Source organism: Larus michahellis, chromosome 7 (genome assembly GCF_964199755.1).
Source record: "Larus michahellis chromosome 7, bLarMic1.1, whole genome shotgun sequence".
Taxonomy (NCBI): domain Eukaryota; kingdom Metazoa; phylum Chordata; class Aves; order Charadriiformes; family Laridae; genus Larus; species Larus michahellis.
Genome location: NC_133902.1, coordinates 31,020,072 through 31,042,397, shown reverse-complemented (window position 1 = coordinate 31,042,397; position 22,326 = coordinate 31,020,072). Strand labels below are relative to the sequence as shown.

Here is a 22,326-nt window from a genome sequence, read left to right as displayed (position 1 = left end):
TTTATACCTGGGGCTGCCCAGTGAAGTGTAGTATCATATCCTGTATGTTGCACTGTCATGACTTTGTTGTGGCTGACATCCTGGGAAGGAAAGCTAGGCAACTTCTCCAAACTACAAAAACTGCTGGAGGGTCACAGCTGAGTAATGTGGGAATTTGTTGTGCCACAAGTCCTAAATATATGGCTTTAGCTTTTGCAGCCTTGATAGCTGAAGAAACAGTGAAATCCAAGCTCCTTTTTTTGTATGATGCTTCAGATTGTTGCCAATAAGTATCCTTGTTTCTCTCCTGCCTTTTTTAGATAATCAGGTCCTTCGTGATAGTGTGTTAAATATAGCACCCTGTGCTAGAGCAGCAAGGCTTTTCACGGCTTTAAAGTGATGGATAATGCTGAGTTACCATCTTACCACTATCCTGGGTCATGACTCTTGTTCTTTGTGATCACTTGACATCTCTGGCAGCGTCAGGTGTCAGTTGCAATAATTACTTTTGTGCAAAGTAACATTAGGAAGGCATTTCTCTATTTTCATTGCCTCTTGTGCAGTTTAGCAATTGGAGATTTGAGCAGACAGCAGCATGTAACTAGGATCTCTGTGGAAGTGGTCGTTGGATGACACCGTGTATGAGGTGGTTTCTTTTTTTTTTTTTTCCCCTGAAGATTATGTTTCAGCATCTGCTTAAGTTCACTTTTAGGTGGTATTCAGTTGTTTTTCGTCTGGCAGTTTCTAAGGGCAGTAGCTACAAAGCTGCAGATTAGAGTCTGCTGTTTAAGATGCCCAATGGAAATAGTAGCCACATATGATTTATAATGCTTCTGGTGTTGCATGGAAGCAGTTTAAAAAAAAAAAAAATCATTAAATTTAGTGAAGTTTAGATTTCAGTCACTGGGTTTGAATCACAGCATTGCATTGTTAATAGTCTGAGCTGTCCTGCCCTGAGTTTTTTGTTGCTGTTGGGTTTTTTTCTTCTTTTTTTTTTTTTTTTTTTGAATGATGATGTCAAACTTTCTGCAAAGAAAGCATTGTTAAGGATGCAACTTGCTGGCATATTTTTTAGTGATTTTCACTTTCAAATTATTTTGTTAATTTTTTTTTTCCTTTCAATTCTCTGTAACGTACAATGCTGTTATTCACTTGAATATTGATGTGGGTGTAAGCTGCTGTCCTCTCATCTAGATGTGGGAATGTGTGCATTTTTAAGATAATTGAATTGTGTGTGGAATAGGTAACACAGGTCCTTTCTATAGAAGGCCCTAGGAAAAATTTTCTCCAGTAGGCTAGGTAGACAATGGTAGTATCAAGCATATTGATTGTCAGTTCAAAGCTGTCAATAACCTACACAGGAGCATGAAACACTTGTTATATAAGTGCATATGCAGCAGATACCTGAAAGTGCTTTGCTAATATAAGTTGGCAGGAGAAGAGCTCTGTTAGGCGAAATGAAGTAGACTGGGGAAAGGACATGCTTTCATGTGTGTCTGTGACCTTTTCATGTTCACGGGATTGAGGTAGTCTCTACCAGTTTTGCCTTGTAGCCTTAAACCAGCATGGCTGTAATAATACTGCTATTGTAATATTAGTTGATTAACCTTTTCTTAGATGTGTGTTTCATCTTTTCCAGTTGTTCTGGTAGGTATTTCAGATACTTAGACATAAAGCATGTCAGGATTTCTGATATTTTTTGTTTTACTCAGAAAGGGATCAGATACCCTTTTACATGGTAAGCGATTTTTATATAAAAAAAAAATAATCCACAGTTGTCTTCAGGAGGGGTTTCAAAGGCATAAATGCAGGCACTTAGCTGACGTATCACCTCAGAAAAATCTTCATTTTTCACTGTATTAAAATGGTTCTGAGCTTTTGCGTATGCTCTTATCTTCAGTAAAGCCCTGATTTTATTTAAACACTGACTTATGTTGTAGGTGATATAATAGTTTGAAGGGAAAGTTGTGAGTCTGTTCTTCAGCCAGCTTCTGGCCTGTGCTTCACGTTTCAAAGGGGGAACGTTCAATCTTAGTGTCATTAATACAGTAGGGACTCCATGTGTTAGCAGTTGTAAAGCTAATAATAACGTTCTGGTCTTCACTAATGCAGATAGCTTAGACAATCACATCCCTTGCTGTGTTAAAAGCAGCAGACTTGTGAATAAGCATCTTAAATGCAGTTTCTTATATTTGTACTTACCAAATCTGATTGTATGGAGATAAATATGTTGTAATTTTCTCTCTGGTATAGTGAGGGATATGTATATATTATAAATATCTTCTTGTTTAATATTGTAGCATAGAAAGAGATGTGGTACTTTTTTATAGGAGGGTATTTTCTAGTACTAGATCAAAGCTGGACAGAAAAAAACCCATGAAATACGACTATATGCATTATTCTAAAAATGTCCTAATGTGGTTAAAGTCCTGTTATTTCGAGTTTTTTTTCCTCATTTCGGGTCCTTATAGGCTGTCTTACAGGAATCAGAAGAAGAATTGCATGAGAAAATAAGTGGTCTTGGGGAGAAATCGTGATTTCTGTGTTAGTCGGGAGCAGACCACTGTGATGAGTGCACTGCTACGAACTGTGGTATACTAGCAGTGCTAGCTTTTCTGTGGTTACACGGCTGTCTCTAAGGTCGGAAGACCATTGCAATGTAAATACTTAGGAGCTGAAGCTTTAACATTAAACATGTGCATTTAACTGGGTTGAGTTAAACTTAACATTTGCATTACAAGGACTAAACAGGTCATTTAAATTAATGTGTACTCTGTGCTGTAAGTGAGAAGAGTCACTGAAAGAGAATAATTTCCATTCACTCCCTGTTCCCATGTCTTAATCCTAACAACACTATGTAGAATTGAGTTAAATTTGATCTTGAATTGTGAGAATAAATTTATGTGCCTTTGAATCCTTTCAAGGATGTGCTCCCTGGGGGCAGTCAGCCCTCTTGTGTTGGGCCAAAACTAACATAAAAAGGGGACGATTTTATAGTCAAAAAAAGTTGGCTTGGAGCAAGAACATACCAGTGTTCTCAGTGTGTAGCGATACAGTCTTGCTAAGCTGACCTGCTGTCTGGCTGTCACTGACAAAAGGGGTCCTGCTGTATTGTCAGCATCCCTTCACTACTCTTTTACAAAGTACGGCATCACAGACAATATTTTATAGTTCAGTTGAATCCGTCAGTCACCTGCATCAAAAGATTGAGGCATTTAATGTGATGTTCAGTAAGTGACAGCAAATGTATACCTTCTGGAAGATTATTACGAAATTACAAGGGATGATTCATCAGTTTATATTAAATAACGTGAGTTTTTGCTTGTAAGAGGTTTTTAACCTCTGTCCCTATATAAAATTGGAAAGTATTTGTAAATAAACTGGAAAAGCTTGTTATCAGATTAGACATGATTGTTGTTGGTCTGCATAAAGCAGTATGATTGAACTGAATTTGTTCACCTAAATGAGGTTGTAGTTGTGTTTCTCAAAGAAATGTGGTTTTACCAAAATTATGCTTAGTTGTGGAGAGACACTTGTAATTCAACAAGAATATAATCTTTGACGTTAAACTGTAAGCCCAGTGTGAAACACTGACCTTTGCAATCCAAACATGATTTCATCCTGATTTAGCTTGCACTTGTCTTCCTTCTTGTGCAACTGCTGATTTGTCAGTGATTCATATCACATCACTATATATCACCTTTGTTATATTAGATAAAGAAGTATGCAGCTTATGGCTAGACGAATGCTTGAGCAAACCGAATGTTCAGTAAAAGTAGCTTTTCATAAGTCACTGTCATGTAAACTCGTGCCACTGCTAAAAGTACTGAGTGAAAACTTATTAAACAATTGCTGTGTAAAATATCTTTTCTGCAGATTGTTTTAAGTAAATCTCTGCATTCTGAGAGAGTGTAACTTGTAAAAGAGCACGTCACAGTCACTTGTGGCCATGTGTTGGTGAAAATATCTTTGTTCTGTCTTTATGAGATGCTGAACTAAGAATGGATATAGATAAATAGAACAGTTGGTCCTCAATTCTGAATTTACTGTCTGCTATTTAAAAAGGTGTCTCATAGTCCAAGGACTAATATAATTCTGATATTTACAAATATAGAACTTTTCATATAAATAACTGATGTGTATATATGAGGCATTAGTCTCTTAACTTAAGGTAGCCGTTACCTTCTGTAATTATGGACCAGGGCGGCCTTGTGCTGATGGTTGCTCAGACACAGAACAGGGACTCTGCCACAGAGAATGCAGATTTCAGGTTGAGATGAGACAGCAGATGAATCTAAACAGACAGAGATGTAACCATAACATTTTGCAAGCTACAGAGAAATTATTTTTGTTTCTTATCATTCTGTAATGTACTTGGCAATACATATATGTAGCCGTTACTTCTAGATAAAGAAGCATCTGAGGTTTGTCCGTGCTTTTGTTCTAAGATTGAGGGTTTTACTGGTGTCCAGCATGAGACTGAAATTTCTACATGTCCACAGGTTTGTGGATTAGTGCTTTGCAGAATTAATGAGAAACATCCCATTCTAAACATACCAAAAAATGTATTTCAGATCAAGCTTTTACTGAAATGGAAGAATCAAGTGTCTCTTAAATGGAATGATTTATCACAAAGCTAGAAACACAGGCTTCTGGTTGTGTGTGTTGATGTACTAATACAAGAGCGAATTTAACAAACCCTGGTCTGTTGTGTGGTATCTGAGTTATGGCACTTTTATCTTGGTCATCTGGTTCAGATCCGGGGATAGCATGTGTCCTGATAAAAGAATATTGCAGAATCAACTCAAATATGCAGTATGTTTGTGCTGTAATACGGAAATGGGAGAAAGGCTTGCCAGCTGCCCGTGGAACAGCATTCAGCTTAACGCCTGAATCCAAGTGTTGTCAATAGATACTGTTAAAATATTTACATGCTTCAGAAAGGTTAAACAGCTGCCATAGAGGAGAGAAGAGCTTCTTTAATTACTGAGCTTTTCTTGATGAAAGAAATACATATAAGAAGGAAAAAACCCCACCAAAACATGCACATGTTTCAACAGTACAGATAAGCATCTTATTTTTTTTAAAAAGTCATTTGTTCAGGTAACTTTTCTGATTTATCCTCTAGTAAATGGGAGGCTGCTGTTTTAAGTTTGACATATCACTACAGCTCGTCCATGCTGATAAAATATTTGTGTGTGTTGATGTTTTCTCTGATATTTACAGCATTTATGGTAATGTTTGTCCTGTACCTGTAGTAAGCAACAGGAATGAGCGGCATTAAATAATTGTTTGACCACTGAGTAATACTGCTAACTATGGCTGTGTAAAATTAGGAATTAAATTTTACTGTAAGAATGGCTAATTATACTAGTATCTAAAAGCAGAGCATATTTTAAAACAGTGAGGATATTTAAGAGGTTAAATTCCAAAGGCTTTAAAGGCTTTTGAATGCTTTATATAAAGGGCATTTGAGGGAGGCACAAACAAAATCTCAAAATAAATTGATGGTTAAATAGTACTCTTAGATATCACAAAGAGGGCATAAAATCAAACACATGCTAAACTTTTTATTATCTTATAGATGGAAATTTAACATAGAAAATACACTTTTATTTAAATAACCAGTCCTAGTAATTCTGGTTTTTACACTGAAGTTGTGGGGGGATAGGGATGAAGAGAAATCTTTGAGGACGTATTCCTGAAGTCTGGATGAAAACAGTGAATGCGTTTGCTTTTAAGGGGGAATTGGTACTCTTTTTATTGTCAATTATCATTCACCAGAATCTGCCTAAGAACTTGTAGGAATATCCCATAAGACACTTAAAAACTAGTAAAGAAGCAAAGGCGGAGCAGGGGTTGAAAATGTAGCACTCATATTGGAAAGAAGAGTTTAGCATTAATACCAGAAACGTCTACAAAAAGCAAAGTGAAAATGAAGCAGTTTGAGTTTGACTCCTTTAATGAGATAGCAGGATTGTTCTTTTAGTACTAGTAATTTTTGGAAAGCATTGTACCTTGACGTGGTTTACTGCCACTTTTCAGTTGGAATGTGGAAGGAGAGTTTAGGAACTGAAAAAAGTTTTAGAGGTTATTGAAACTTCTTAATCTAAAAGCATCATGCAAAAAGAGTAAATGCTTGGGTTCTGTGGAAGAGCGATTGGAAATGTTAACCGACGATATACGTGGGGCATCAGCCCAGAGTTTCCAGTGACGTAAAAGTTTTGTAGAAAGTGGTTGTGGTAGATGCAGGCTGCTTGTAAGTCACCTTACCAACTTGGTCAATAAATGTTTGGCTAATGCATTCAATTATGTAAAACTTGGTATTCATTTACCTATGCATTTGCTGAACTTAGGACTAGCTGGAATGAAGTTTTCCTGATAAATGACCGAAGCTTCATGGGAACAGTAGGCTAAATGGTTTAGCATGTTCTAAGAAGCAAGGAGGGAAAAGGTTTTAGTTGATGTTCCTGATTTTTATTTTGATTTTTAAATAAAATCTGCTAGATTACAGATCTGTTAGATCTGTAGCGTTCACATGCTTTCAAGAGCAAACTTGGAATTTGGGAGAGAAAATACTGTGATGAGTATGGTCCTTTAATATTTGTTGTGTATAATAACCTAAAATACAGAAAAAGGTCTCAAAAACGGCAATGAGTGCAGTGGCTCAGGTGTAGAGTGCATCCAGTTTTTTCTCCACAGGACCCTGCATCATTCACTGTACCGGATGGCTAAAGGTCTTGGATATAAAGCAGGGTATAGAGAACAAAGATGTTATTTGCAGAAATCTGACCTTGTTATTTACCAGTGCTAATCATTTAAAAACTGTACCAGCAGAAGTGCAGTGGATGCCAAACAGCAGTTGCGTGCGTAACACAAATTCTGCTATGTCCTAGTTTTTGAGTCTTTGATTATTTTAAGGGTACTTTTGAAAAGTGGATTTGGGGTTTTTTATACCTTCAGTGTACAGTTTGGCTGCAGTACCACGTTAATGTAAGGCGTGGCGAGGTTGAGAAGACAAAACCAAAGAGTTAAATACATAGCTAAAGAAATACCAAATTTAACTAAAGCAAATTTTTATAAAGTTATCATGTGATACTTTGAAGCAAATACAGACTTCTTTTTGATAAACTGTACTTGGCCTTTTTTCTTTGTCTGCTGAAAGACTTGACAATATTTAGCTGTTGATATAGTGAAATAATAGGCTGATGTTTTTATGTTGCAGCATCCGCCTCCTTCGTTTCAGTCTGTCTGTGTTAAACTTCTATTGTCTCTTTCATCACACTGAAAGTTAGAAAGTTTATGGGGCAAAAACTGGCTTTGTGTGTGTTGTTGCTAAAACTCAGCCCTTTTCTCCTGTAAAACAATGGCATAACTTCAGGTTTCAAGGCAAAACTTTAAGCCCTTCCTAGGCTATAGTTTGAATTTTCATTAACTTTAGGCTTATCTTGACACTGTAGACTTTTGAATTATTTAGGGTGCTTCTTGTTCCCTTAGGCTTAAAATACAGCTTCCAGCTTTTACTATTGTTGGTTCGTTATGTCAACTTTGATGGGAAAAGTGAATGCTGATAGAATGTAATATGTCACAGTATGGAAAATTCCTGTTAAGTGCAGTGGACTCCAGAAGGCTGAAATACTGTATGCCAGCTTGTACATGGAACTTGCCTAGTGGTATTTTCTTTCAAATATGAAGACACTAAAATCTGAGTTCGGATTAACTAGATTTGTCCCATGGATGGCATCAGTCACATGCCAGTTCCAAGCTACAAGGCCATAATTGTATTGTCATTCAAGAACAACAACAACAAAAGAAGAGCAAGAGAAAGAAAAATAGAGGCTTTACTTCTATTTTAGTAAGAAAACTCTTTCGTTTTGTTCTTACGGTTTTGTTTGGGATCTGAAGTAGAAAGGAAATCGAGTAACAGGTCTCAGATGATTGTCGTTTTCTTTACCCTGAGGCATTAGTGGAAGATTATAATTATTTTTCTTGTTTTGAAAAGAGAAGAAATGTATCAACTTTGACTTCTAATGTCTGTGAGCTAAATTTTATCATGACTGACAACTATAGGTATATTTTGGTGTAATTCTCTATGCCAAATGGAAGTTTTTAATTTGTCCCAAAATAGTTGTTTCTATTGTGATTCACTACCACTCCCATTTATAAAACAAATCACCCCACCTTTTTCTTTTAATTCCAGAAATGGAACAGAATGCTTGTGTGAATTTTGAAAAAGGAGGTTTATAATTGCTCTCTGGGAGCCTTTCTGCTTTTGGATCAACAGCTGATTCAAAAATTAGTATTGTGATTAAAATGAAAAGTTATGCCCAAAGGCAATTCCCTTGATAATTAGAATTAATTTATTTAATTTATCAAGGCAATTTACCTAGTTTAGAACAGTTTATCATGGAGTCTTTTATTAATTCTAACTGTAGTGTTGCTGCTATAACAAAGCTTTTCAGGTTTTATTTTGGCATTTTACACATTTGAAGAGTTCACAAAAAACATAAGTACTTTGACGTATTTCAGAATAAAGACTGCTAGGAGATAGTGTGCTGAAAATGTTGCCTTCTATGTCTGAAAATATGAGGAGGAAAAAGCTCCCTTAAAGCAAACCTAATCCCCCAATGAATAGTTTATTTCAAACGGTGTCGAGAAATGTTCTACAATTCTGCATTATGCAGACTACATCAATTAGTTTTAAGACTGTTGAACTCACCAATGATCTAAAGGCAGTATTTCATGTTTAATTTCCTGACGTTACTCTTTGTAGGTCTAATGCAGCCTTAACACCAAGGGATTGTTCTTATTTAAAATATAATGCTTGGGGATGGGGGATTAGTTACCATAATACAAGTGCCAGTGAGATTTTATGGTAGTGCTTCTAAGCCGAAATCCACTTTGAAGGTTGACTGACTGCTACACACAGGAGTCAGACCAGGCTGGCTATTTTATGACTGCATGTTAAATTTAACGACTTCAAACAACTGTCTTGTCAGACAAGTCAGGCTTGTCTGGCAGTGGGACTCTGAACTGCCCTGCAGGGAATTTTTGCCTTTAGAGCACGGAATGCGACACTGCAAATAGCCCGGGGTGGATCCAGCTTTTGTTTTTAGCAACTAATACTTCCTGAACACAGCTATAAAAATTGTACTGAGCTTTGCCCTTCTAGATGTGTCTGTTTGCTTGAAGCTGTAGAAGTGGAAGTTACTGTTAAATCTAAAAGCAACGCATATAAAAATACATAAATAGTGTCGATTTGAAACCTGGGGTAAACGTGCCTGTGTTCCACAGTTGCCAGTCTAAAGACTTCAGTGGGAGGACTTCAATGCTAGTTTTGTGTAAAATGTTTTCATTTAACTTAGAGTAAGCTGTAAGTGTTCAATACTACCTGACTTGTTATGAATTTTAAAATGTTATTACTGGTGCAAAAAATTCTTTTTCTTGTTGACTTTCTTCTGTAGACAAACTAGTCACTTAAAAAAACTGTCTGGATTTGAATATTTCTGTCATTCATCTCATCAGTCTTCATAAAATGGAGAGAAAGCTATTGTAATTTCTAGAGAATTTAGTGTATCAAAGACAAGAGCTTTTCCCAACTCAGTGTAGTTTGGTTATAGTTTTTTTGTTTCATTGCCTTAGAGAGTGTCATATCTGTCAGAAGGGCATTAGTGTAGTCCTCTCTGCTATTGGCTTTGTTTCACTGTTGTTAAATGCTGAAGTTGGTGTTATCTTTCAGAGCTTCTTTTCCAGTTTAAGGTTGGCCTTGCTAGAGCTTTTATGTATATATTGCAACTGTGAAAATGTTAGATTTCATGGGAAACTTGCTAATTGTTTGGCATTGTTTAGCTACAGTATTGCTATGCATAATGTAGACCAGTAGACTGGCTTTATTTAGGACCTTTTTTTTTTTTTTACTTTCTAGCATTGTACTAACAGTGTTGGTAAAGAAAAAAACCCCACCTCTTGTGGATGTTTTGTGGTTTTGTTGGTGTGGTGTGTTTTGGGTTTTTTGTTTTGCTTTTTATTTTTTTTGGTACCTGTTGGAAACACTATGCAGCTCAGGCCTGGCAGTCTTTCTTTTTAAAGTGTAAAGAGCTATGACAGCTGTTATTGTGCCAAGAGGACCTTATGAAAATGGAAGCCTAAAGCGTGGTGTGCTGTTTTGTGGGTTTTTTCTTTTTTTTTTTTTTTTTTTTAAAAGAAAACCAGAAGTATTTAAGGAAGAGAAGGAACAAGGAAGTATTTTCACTTTTAGGTGCTCTGAGCTACATTTGATTTAATAGGCTTAAAATACTGTTTTTTGTTGTTGTTAGTGTGGTGAATGACAGAATGTTGCTATAGCAGTTTCACAGGCCTTTATTACAATAAATTGACCTCAGAAGCCTAAGCTCAGGCTCTGCAGATCTGTGGCTTGCTTCATGACTACCAACTAAAGGGCTTTTTTTTTTTTTTTTTTTTAGATTCCTTACAATAACACCCTTAAGATATCCTTTTTAAAACTCTGGTTGTTTCAGTTTATCACTATGAAGATAAATGGATTTTAGCTTCTGAGAATTTCAAGCTTTGGAGAAATTATCTTTCAGAAGTTTTAAGACATGCAGTTTTTATATATGAGTTAGTATTCAAATAAGATACAGAAATTTGTCTTGCACAAAAGCTAGGCAAGTTTCAGGTAAATACATGAAATGCTTGTGACTTAGCTGCAAAGTTTCTAAAATCAACATTTTCTTGTCTTCTAGTGATTGGAAAGTTGTAACTAGTGAAAGATGTTTTATTACCACTTACAGCTTCTTTCTGCTTTTACTGCTGTTGTACAAATCACAAATTTCTTTCTGTGTTTCTTGCTGATCTCAAAGGGCATGTCTGCAGAGTGCGTGTGGCAGGGCTGGGAAAGGTTACCAATCTAAAATTGGTTTATGACAGTTTGTCCTTGCGGTGTATTATCAAAACATACGTTGCTTTGTAAACTGTGCTTTAAAAGTGTGGTGCATCTTCAACCAGCACCACGGAAAACAATTTGGAGCTGTTGGCTGACATACAGCCTCCAGCTACCTGTCTGCAGAATGACAACAAAAGGGTAATTATGAAAGTGGGGAAAGAGAGAATATATTCCATAGGTTTCACTGCTTTTACTGGTAATAAGGCTTCTGAGTATTTAAGATGCTTTATTATGGCCTGGCTAAGTTACACTGCTGCCATAGACGGACACAGATACAATGGAGTAGCTAACAATTTATAGTGTCTCAGTTGGAGCCGGGGTTGCAGTTGAGTGATTTGTTGCTCTCAGTAGCATCACAGATCTGAAGTATTGCCATACCCATGGGATGCAATCTTCTGCCACATGGTAACACAGGTATTTGTCGGACTGCAATGTTTACTGGCTTGGAAAGTTGATCTGGCATTGAAGAACACAAATGTATTCATGTTAAAATTAGGTCAATTTGTGTACTGCTATTAATGCAGTTTACTACTTCCGTCATGAGAAAATAGGACAGTTGTAAAGGTGGGTGGGAGGAGAACTCAACAGAAATAAATTCTAAAATCCATTGAATTTAAACTTCATATTAAATGGTAGTAGCTGACCTCAAAAAAAAAAAAAAGTTCAGTTCAAGATAAAGAAGTTAAAAAGAAGATGCTGGGTAGGATAATTACAGTGTATATGGTACACAGCTGATATACATTACTACTGTCTGGTTTTATTATGAAATTAAAATTTTAAACCAATGTAAAATGATGGGTTTTCTCCTAAACCATCATGCTTCTGGCTTGGGAAACTGTAAGATGCATTTTAAACATGTAGGCTGGTCTTCAGAAATCATAGAATCATAGAATGGTTTGGGTTGGAAGGGACCTTAAAGATCATCTAGTTCCAACCCCCCTGCCCTGGGCAGGGACACCTCCCACTAGACCAGGCTGCTCAAAGCCCCATCCAGCCTGGCCTTGAACACTTCCAGGGATGGGGCATCCACAGCTTCCCTGGGCGCTACCTGTTCCAGTGTCTCACCACCCTCATTGTAAAGAATTTCTTCCTAATATCTACTCTAAATCTCCCCTCTTTCAGTTTAAAACTGTTACCCCTCGTCTTATCATTACACTCCCTGATAAAGAGTCTGTCCCCATGCTTCCTGTAGGCCCGCTTTAGGTACTGGAAGGCCACTATAAGGTCTCCTCAGAGCCTTCTCTTCTCCAGGCTGAACAACCCCCACTCTCTCAGCCTCTCTTCATAGGAGAGGTGCTCCAGCCCTCTGATCATTTTCAAGGCCCTCATCTGGACCCATTCCAACAGGTCTGTGTCCTTCTTGTGCTGAGGACTCCAGAGCTGTACTCCAGGTGGGGTCTCACCAGAGCAGAGTAGAGGGGCAGAATCACCTCCCTTGACCTGCTGGCCACGCTTCTTTTGATGCAGCCCAGGATGCGGTTGGCTTTCTGGGCCGCAAGTGCGCATTGCCTGCTCATGGTGAACTTCTCGTCCATCAACACCCCCAAGTCACAGCACCCCCAAATGTATGTATTTAGCTATGTTTTAGGAATGGACATTTTTGTGTACTTTGCCATGGGTAACATTTACCTTTTTAAGTTTTGTTTCTTAAAACTGCTTCAAAAATTTAGCTTTCTTGCAGCTTTCCATGGGTGACTGGTGCATGGGGTCTGGGCTGATTGAATCTGGCACAGGTTTTTCGTTTTCTTTATTAGCAGCAAAGTTCGAAGGCTGTTTTTAACTTCTGGTTTTAACATCTCTGATGTAATTTATATGTCTTAATTTGTAGCAAATTGTTAAATATTGGTTCACTTTTTCCTGGAATGATGTACTGCTAGTTCATAAGTCTTAATTTTTGTTTGTTTCTGGAAAGGTGGCGTACTTCTGTTAGGTGGTTTATAAAGGAGATTTATTTCTTAGTGTTTCTTATGTGGATTCTGTTGCTAAGTGATCTTGTTTACTTTTTTGCCTTGATGATTTTTTTTTTTAATTTTTCTTTCCCAAGTGGTGTTGAGTTAGTGCTGTTCCTTGGATGGAAATCTCAGCTATTTTGTGAGCTATTTTCAACTGGCACATACCAGTAGTGTTACCTGGTATTTTGATATCAAAGCTGATTATTTAATAACTCAGAATAATACATAATTAATTGGCTGGCAGGGGGTTGAAGTAGAATGGAGTTGGGTTAGAGTATGCTGCAGGTAACGATCAAACCGTACTGCAGTTCATGGTGTCTGCCAGAATTGGGAGGAGTTTTAGTGGCAAAGTGAATTGAGCAGTACGTGCACTTCAGGTAAGCAAAAACTTGTGGCCTTTTATAACATCTGTGACCTAGTCTTGTCATCTACATAATTACTTTTTCCTGCATATTTTGTCTGCTAATGCTCCCTCTTATTGCTAGTCTGCACTGATAGCCTTGCAAAGGAATTATAGTTTAAGAATAAGGAGGTTTAAATTAATCCTAAGATTGAAGCTGATTTAGGCTATATCGTTAAAAAGGAGCAAGCAGACATTTAATCTAATTTTGTCTTTTGTTCTCCCCTTAACGTTCTCTCATACTTAACCGTTTGTTAAAGCAATTTAAATTAATTAATGAAGTCAGATAATGACGTTATTTGCACAGCTTCTTTCATGGTACATGACCAAGAAAAACTGAGTTTTCTTACAAAAGTTTGCTGTCAACAGCTAGTGATGAGCCTCAGCTGTGTCAACAAACAATTTTAATTTTAGAATACAAATAGACTCAATTTAGTAGTACATGTTATATTTAAAGGAGAAGTTGCTCATATCAAGAAAAAACAAAGCAGTTCATTCAACAGGAAAAAAAGTCAAATAGGTTCAGGTTTTGCACATGCATGGGCATTATCATTAGAGGCAAGGACACATGCATGTCGCAAAGTTTCTGTTAGTTACTTTGCCGTGGATTCTATTCGTCTGTCCTTTGTAGCCTGAGCTATATTGTAGTTGCTAAAATCATATCCCAGTTTTCCTCATCTTTATGGTCTTGTGAAATAGCTTGCATGTGGCTAGAATAACTTGCTGTGAATTACAGGAAAGTTAAAGCTTTAAGCATGCAAACATTTTAAAAAAGCCGTAATGTCTGAAGACAGCATCTTCTGCTTCTAGCTCATTCTTTTAGGATATTAGCAAATCTTACTTCTTGCCCATCTTTTGGTTTGATTTTCAAGGTGTTTGTTCTCTGTAGCTTAGAAACCTTGGAAACCTTAGAAACCTCGGAAACCTTGAATTTATTCTTTATCTCAATGGCTTCCTTTATTCTCTATGTTGCAGTTTCATCTTGAGGACACTTAATAGGTGTGTGTTTAAGATAACTGTTTGGTAGTTCGATGCATATTAAACATGGGGACAAGGCTACATTATACTTGCAGGACATAATTTTATTTTTTTTTGACAAATTTTTAACAGAAAAAGAAAGGTGGTGATGACTAAAAACAAAACCGTTGAAAGGGGAATAAAAGCAGAGATGAGGAGAAGAAAGATAATGAATGAGGGAGAGATTAGGAATGAAGTGGAAGAAGGGGAAATAATTAGGAAAAATGAACAAGAAAATGCAGTAAAGGCAGTGGAAGCAAATAATCAGACAAGATACGTATCTAGCTGGAGGTTTTATTTGGCACCTGTTGTCACAATATCTGAACACATTTCCTATATAATTAAATAGTGGTAGTGAAGTCAATTGTGTCTGGGTGTTTCTGACACTTCTTGCTTGAGTTAGAGAGGGGTCTTTAGGGGTACAGCAAAGGGTAAAGTCTAGAATGAGAAGGGGATTCCCGAGCTTTATAACTCCTGTACTTGCTGTGGAAAGATGCTCTGACAAGAGCTTTGCAGCACTTCAGTTTCTGGATTTCCATTTTTATTTTTATTCTGGTTTTAGTCATTAGTTTGTTTGGGTTTTTGTTGTTTTGGGTTTTTTTGTTTGTGGTTTTTTTTTTTCCTGGGAGGCTCTTTTGTAGGTAACTATTTTGCACTGACAGGACTCTGTCAGTCTTTCTCGGTACTCTTTTACATTGACATTGCCCCAGAATACTCTGTGTGTTAGTTATTCACAAATTGCTCCTTAATCTTAACACTGCAGGGAAATAGTGTGTTATTTGGAAACATCTATGGTAATATGAAGGCAACAAGCAAAAGGGAGGAGATACAGAAGAGGGAAAAGAGAAGGATGAACAAAAAAGTTTAAAACTTTTGTAAAATTTTATAAATTATAGAGTAGATTTAGTAATAATTTAAAATCTATAATATTTCAGGCAAATATTTTAAAGTAATTTTTGAAAACTATTTGTAACATAGAATGTGGGACTGCATGGTTGTGTATTAATGGACATGACTGTACATTCCTTGTGGAAGAATATTTTACCTATGGTCTGGCAGCTTGCTTTTGAAGATTAAGCAGCCTGACTTCTAAAGTGAGACTTATCTCAAATGTCATATTTTGACAGAATTTTCCTGTGCTGGTTTATGGTCATCTAGTATCTGTCCTCCCTGCTGGCACAGTACCCAGCCCTGAGGTCATGAACAGAGTCTGTGTGCTCTACTAAGAACAAGTAGGAAGCCTAACTTTTAATTCCTATCTGTTTTCTAGATACCTAGTATACGTGTCACATGAAAGTACCCACCTTTCCCCAATCTGTAAGCCACTTGCTTTGAGCTTTCGGATAGGAAACACTGAGAGTGATGTAAGAATGTATTAGAGGTTGTTCAGTTTCACTAGACAATAAAATGGCAGCAGCCACTACCTCGGGGTTCTTAGGTTGCATTGATAATAACATTTCATCTTCAGTCAAAAGACTATAATATACTGCAGTGAAATGTGTTTTACAGTGCTTTCACTAAAATTGAACTTGTTTTCTGTGATAATTCCAGCTGTGGTATTCTCACACTGTAGTGATCCAATTGCAAAGTGGATGGAGTGGAATTTTCTGTAAGAATAAGAAAAAAACAAAGAGGAAAAAAAAATTGAAAGCTCCTTAGCATCTTTCCCCAGCTCACCAGGAGCTTTGCTATGCAAGTTTATATTGCAAGGTGGCTTCTTCAGAGCATATTCTTAATACCCCTTGAATTTCTTCTATGTTAGAATATCCTGTTGTACTTCTCTCATAATGGTCTGGGGTAAATGACACACACAGTTGTTTTTGGAAATACAAAGCTTGGACATGATTTCGGGTTTAGGGCTACCAAACTCAGAGATGACTTTTCTGACTTTGGGTTTGCCAGGGTACAACCCTGAACATGATAACATTATAACAATGTGGTATAAGAGAAGCCTTGTTATTACATCAGATAGATTAGTAGAAGCTAAAAGAAATTTATTTTTTTTTCTAGTGTTATCTTAGCCCTAAATTACCAAAATCTAATCAGCCAAATGCTTCTGACGTACAATTGGCCTGTTGCTTTTGCAAGTTTTGTCCGTTTGGCAATCCTACAGATTCTGGTATCTGTCCTTCCTGCTGGCACAGTACCCAGCCCTGAAGAACTGCTGGATGCAAAGAGAGTCTGTGTGCTCTACCAAGAAAAACTAGGAAGCCTAAATTTAGATTCCTATCTGTTTTACAGATATCTAGTGTACAAGTCACAGGCTCAGCATTGTCTCTTGAGCACTTCATCTGGCTCTAATCTGCTGCTAGCTGCCATGTTGATCAATGAATGAAGTAAAAAGCAAATTATTTTGTGATTAGGATTGTCACTGGAGTTCTTATTTAATTTTATAAGCCATAAAGAGTTTTGTGTACTATGCTATCAAGACTAGAATGTATTAGTGACTTTGTAAAGCCAGTATGTGTTACTCTGGAGAGTAAGTAAAGATTGCTGGTGGGGGGATAAGCTAAAATGCTTTAGTTGGCAATGGTACCAGGAAGTGGAAGCACGTGAACTAATTAATAGAACAAGAATGTCACATCAGCACAATATGGCTGAGAATTTCAAAGGACACAGGATTTTTATTTTACTTTTAAAAACCTGTGTATTCCCTCCTTTCTCCCAGTTGTAATGCATTAAAGAAAGGCCTTCCATTCAAGTTAGCACTACAGAGATGTTGACGGATGACCTTGAGTGCAATATTGCCTAATGTTCTCCTCTTTTTTTTCTTATTTTTTTTTTTTCCAGAAAGATCCAGATTACCTGAAGCTCTGGTTGGATAGTTTTGTTTCTAGCTATGAACAGTTTCTGGATGTGGACTTTGAGAAGCTGCCAACTAGGTATGTAGAATTACAGACATCTTTGTTTGATATCTGAAACGGAGCTGGTTGAGGGCCCAGTCTTGTTCAATGGCAATACTGCCTTTAAACAAAAGAAAGATTTTAAGTTGTTGAGTGGCACTCCCATTCTTTTGAAGGTCCATTTGGGTTGGGAATGATGAAACTAGATTTGCATTCTATCAGGAAATGGCATGAGTATTCACTTGTTCTTGCTTATAGAAATATAATCATTATACCTTGTGCATTGTTTGAATAAGTATTCATTAAACGTTGCATATGAAGTAGCATTAGTCAGTGCTTGGTGTCTGTATCAGCAATGACTGAATAGAAGTAAGATGTAGGTAAAGAGGCTTGTAACTTTATTTTAGGGATTGCTTTAAGATTAAGGATCAGGCGAAATGCTTAATGAAAGATTTGTATATCTTAGCTGAAAATCTTTTAAAAATTAGAATATGCACAAATGGACTTTAAAGCGATGTCTTTGCATCTGTGAAGACTTCAGTTCAGTGCAAGACTATTGCTGACTTCACCCATGTTGCTGATCATAAGTTCTCACATATAATCATGAGGTGGTATTGAAGTATAATTTCGGAGTTCCATAATTCGTATTTTGAATCTGTCTGTGGTGTTCCAAGGATCATGTTTTCAAGAATAACTTTGCAAATGAGGAATAGAAGCTTAGGCACTGGGTGTTTTCTCTTGCTTTTGAGATGCTTGCATGAACTAAGGATCTTGAGAAAAAACCAAATGTTACAGGATTCAGAAATCATGAGAACTGGTGTTGGTATTATAGCTGATACCACTACTGGTGTTTGAATGCAAAGAGTGCCTCTCCCTGCGTGATGGCTGCGGTCCAAGCCCTGTTGAAATCAATGGAAATTCTTTAATGGGCTTTGGATGAGATCCTGTTTGAAGGGTAAGTGATAGCCTCTACTGTTACAAGGAAATGAAGAATGCTGCAACTGGATCTCACTGGATAAAAACTGGTCTTCTCAGCTCTCTATATTAAAATTTTCCTCATGATGCCTATATGAATGCAAAATATATAGTGCGATTACCAAGAAGCAAGGCCCTCAGATTAATTCTGTGCACTTTCAGAAGATCTGTTTTCTTTGCAGTGTCAAAAATGCATCTTACTGTGTTTAGTTAAGGAAAAAGGTTTATCCTTTGACATGGGTTATCTACTATTTACTATTAAACTAAACTGCTATAAACTATTAAACATACTATTTAATATTGAAATCTGCACAGTGGAAGAGAAGAATATCTTGGTACTTTGGGGTTTCTAAGTGTGTTCTGGTTTATGTGTGTTCCTGGGTTAGTAAAAACTAAACACGAAGATTAGTTGTGCAGAACAATAGCAGCGTCTTTATTGTGCTTAATGGTGGTTTTCTGAGCATAAAATAGTGTATTTTTCTGAGGTTAATGACAGGATTAGTGATTTAGTCTGGAAGAATAGGTCCATGTGGATTTAGACTCATTTGTGTAACAGATGTAGAGAAAATGTATCAAAACAACGTGGGGATGAAGGCAGATCACTCATGTGCTTTCATGGCTGGATTAAAAATTACACTGTTTGAGAGCAGATATTGGAATTAACAAATAATTGCAGTTTCTGCCCTCATTTGCATTTGTGAGATAATCACGTAATGTGAAAACAGGCATCTTTCTGGCGTTTGTCAGTTTATATTGCAGGCATTTACATTGTGGAGCTGATACTACCAAGCCTGCAAAAAAGAACAAGTAGGTCAGTGTGGAACCGCCAAATGCTCATTTCCAGTGATTCTTCTCTTGGGGCCATAGGACCCGGTTGACTTGACTTTTTTTACTGAATTGCTTATTAAATAACTATTTTTGTCTTTTGGTCTTGGAAATAATATATGATGCTAGCTAAAATGAGAAACTGAGTGGACTAATACTTTTTTTGCCCCCCCTTATATAAATCTTGATATGCTTTACAGCTATATGCCTGAAAGACATTGTTTACCAAAGGGCAAATGCCAGTAAATAATGAGAAACTGTGTAGGGAGAAGAAAGCTTGTACAGATTGCTGGACAAAACTAACCTTTTCGAAGCCAGGCATGAAGTTTTGTGTCAATGTAAAACATGGGGGTTTTAGCATCCAAGAAACACCATTCAAGAAATGTAATGAAACTATTAGTGGGTTGTTTTTTTTTATAAAAGTCTAAAGAAGGACTCTTAATTGGCACTGTCATTTACTGATCTAAATGATAAGAATATTTCTTCTATAAATTAAAATGTATTATTTCCTGAAATCTGCTTTGGAAATCTGAAAGATGCTACATAGTGCAGAATTAAGAAATCTGTAAATATAGAGGATGAGCATATCCAGTGATATGATTTGACTGTATAAGTAGAGCTTATGGAGTTATGCAGCTTATAGGCTTATACAGTTTCAGCTCTACCTCCATCTTTGTGCATCTACCCTATATTTTTAAGTTAAACGGTTCATTAATAGTGTTTTCAATGATTTTACTGAAAAGGTGAGGTGATTTTACTTAAAAGGTGAAAATAGCTATGCTGACAGCTTTGAGCACTGAGCGCAAAAGATTAGTGCGCTTGTCTTCTTTTCCTAAAAACATTTACTCATCTCATATGTATTTACTGTGAAAAGGATAAAACCTTTACCAGCTGGTGGGAGGTTTTTCCCCCCTCATTGAAGGAGAGGAATTGTCGTTTGGTTTAATACATTTAGAAACAACAAAGACCTCCAGAGTGTTGTCATGCTTTTTTTTTTTTTTTTTGGTTTGCATGATCTCAAGCAAAGGAGCTTAAAGGAAGCTGATGCAAAGTACTATAGGAACCGTACTTTGTTAACCTATTGACTTCAAACCCGCATAAAGATGATGCAGGAATCATGCTAGGAATGCTGAGTACATGGTTTCATGGTTGTTGAAAAGTAAAGCCTGGTTTTCTACAGCACTTTGTTCCAAAGTGCTTACTGCTGGCAGAGGGGAGGTTGAAAGTCCCAGTATGTGAGTTTGAGCTGTAATAAGTGAATACAGTTTAGAGACTAATTTAACTTCCTTTCAAACACCTGAGATGGCAGAATATATTGCTGCATAACCATGTTAATGTAATGCAAGGCAGTTATAAAGAACCCAAATGTGCCAAGGTCTTTCTCATATTTTTGAGGTAGGGTACCAGCAGTCAAGTAAGACCATCAGTTAAGGTATGATTTTTGAGATTTTTTTTTTTTTTCCCATTTGCAATAGCTAGTTTACATAGCTAGTCTTGTCGGGAAAAATTGATGCTACGTGTTCACAAATTTAACTTCTAGATTTTTGTGGTGATATAGTAGTAATTTGCTCTGGAGTGAAAATAAAATTTATTATTTATAAATATTTATTTATATACTCTGTAGTGTATTCAGTTTGAGTAATCCAGATTAGTTTTTCTTGTGCCAGTCTCGCATAAGGCAGTAAATTCTCATGGGTGTGCAATAGCACAGACCGGCAGCTACTGCAGAGAAAACATTCTCTGGGACATGAGGCATGAAGGGTATGCTGTTTGCTCTCTTGTAAAGCATTTTATGATCTTCTGAAAAAGACTCGTTGGCCATTTTAGGGAAATTACTTTTGGATATATCATTTCAGCTGTCAAAAATTGTGGTCTTCCTAATACAGAGATGGTAAATTATCAGATTATGAGGAGCCATGCTTATAGTCCTAGAGGGTATGGATCTGCTGGCATCTTGAGGGGTGAAGCTGCTATCACAGAAATTAAAATTTCTTGGCCGTTGTGTTGGGAAAAAGCAGTTGCTTTCAGTTTTGTGGTCTCTATCAGTTTAGAGCCTAGGGCCTATAAAATTTCTTAAAACTTTTTGAATCCCTTGAGATTCTGAATCCCAGGGTCTGAAAGGCAAATTGCACAGCTCTGAAGAGACAAGAGAACGAACAGTATTTGGTCCTCTGTATATGTACAGGTAACACTTATTTTCTAGGACATGGGAGCTTGCTGTCACTTACACCTATCTAGTTGTTTTACTAAATTGGGTCTCAGGTTTTCCCTTCCATATAGGCTTCCTTTTCAACTTTAGAAGCTAAACAATGTATTGTTCCCCATTTTCCTCAAATAATTGGTATCACAGCGTTTAGTGTTAAGTCATTGCATTTCTCAGCACTTTTTTGCTGCTTATGCGTACACAGATGTGTGTATGCAAGTGTCATATTAGTGAGGTTCTGAGCTAGCTGAATCTTTTTGTTTGTCGTAATTTTCCCCCTGGCTTTGGCCATGTTGAAGGCTTTTGTAAGCTGTGAGGGTCTTGTTTGTGTCTTCCTTTTCCTGTGTAGAGTTCATAGAGAACGTGTCAGGGTAAGCAGCTGATGCCAAAGGCAAACTCTCTTGAAGCATGTGCAACAGTGGATAAACACTCTTCATCCTAGAGAATGTTCTAACGCATCTATATATTTCTATACTGCTTCTGTATGGCAGTTCCTGGAGCACTGGCTTAGCTACTGGTTTTATTTGTGGGTTCTTTTTCTTTTTTTTTTTTTTCTTTTCTTCTTTTGGTTCTCACTGGTGTATGTCTAAAAATGTTTCAGTTTAGCAAAAACAATAGGTAAGGGTACCTAAATATTCTTCAGGGCCATGGCTGGCCTTGGTAGAGTTGTTACATTTAACACCAACACAAAGCATGTTCACCTAGAGCAGGTTGCACAGGAACGCGTCCAGGGGGGTTTTGAGTATCTCCAGCCAAGGAGAGGCCACAACCTCTCTGGGCAGCCTGTTCCAGTGCTCTGTAACCCTCAAAGTAAAGAAGTTTTTCCACATGTTCAGACAGAATTTCCTGTGTTCCGGTTTGTGCCCGTTGCCTCTTGTCCTATCGCCGGCCACCACTGAAGAGAGTCTGTCCCCATCCTCATGACACTCGCCCTTTAGATATTTATAAGCATTGATAAGATCCCTTCTCAGTCTTCTCTTCTCCAGGCTAAACAGACGCAGGTCTGTCAGCCTCATGAGAGAGATGCTCCATTCCCTTGATTGTCTTTGTAGTCTCCGCTGGACTCTCTCCAGTAGTTCCTTGTCTTTCTCGAACTGGGGAGCCCAGAACTAGACACAATACTTCAGATGTGGCCTCACCAGGGCAGAGCAGAGGGGGAGGATGACCTCCCTTGACCTGCTGGCCACACT

General features: G+C 37.3%; 1 protein-coding gene across 8 annotated transcripts in view; it reads left to right on the top strand.

Annotated features, from left to right (window-relative positions):
- The window catches only part of NBEAL1 (neurobeachin like 1), an 86,074-nt gene that overhangs the window by 3,195 nt on the left and 60,553 nt on the right, over nt 1-22,326 (top strand). For all 8 annotated transcript variants that reach the window (XR_012588333.1, XR_012588334.1, XM_074594745.1 and 5 more), the window contains exon 3: nt 17,081-17,172. Coding sequence is in view for 6 of the 8 variants with exons in the window: in XM_074594745.1 (XP_074450846.1) it covers nt 17,081-17,172 (92 nt within the window). In the remaining 2 variants the exon portion in view is untranslated. The remainder of the gene's footprint in view (nt 1-17,080; nt 17,173-22,326) is intronic.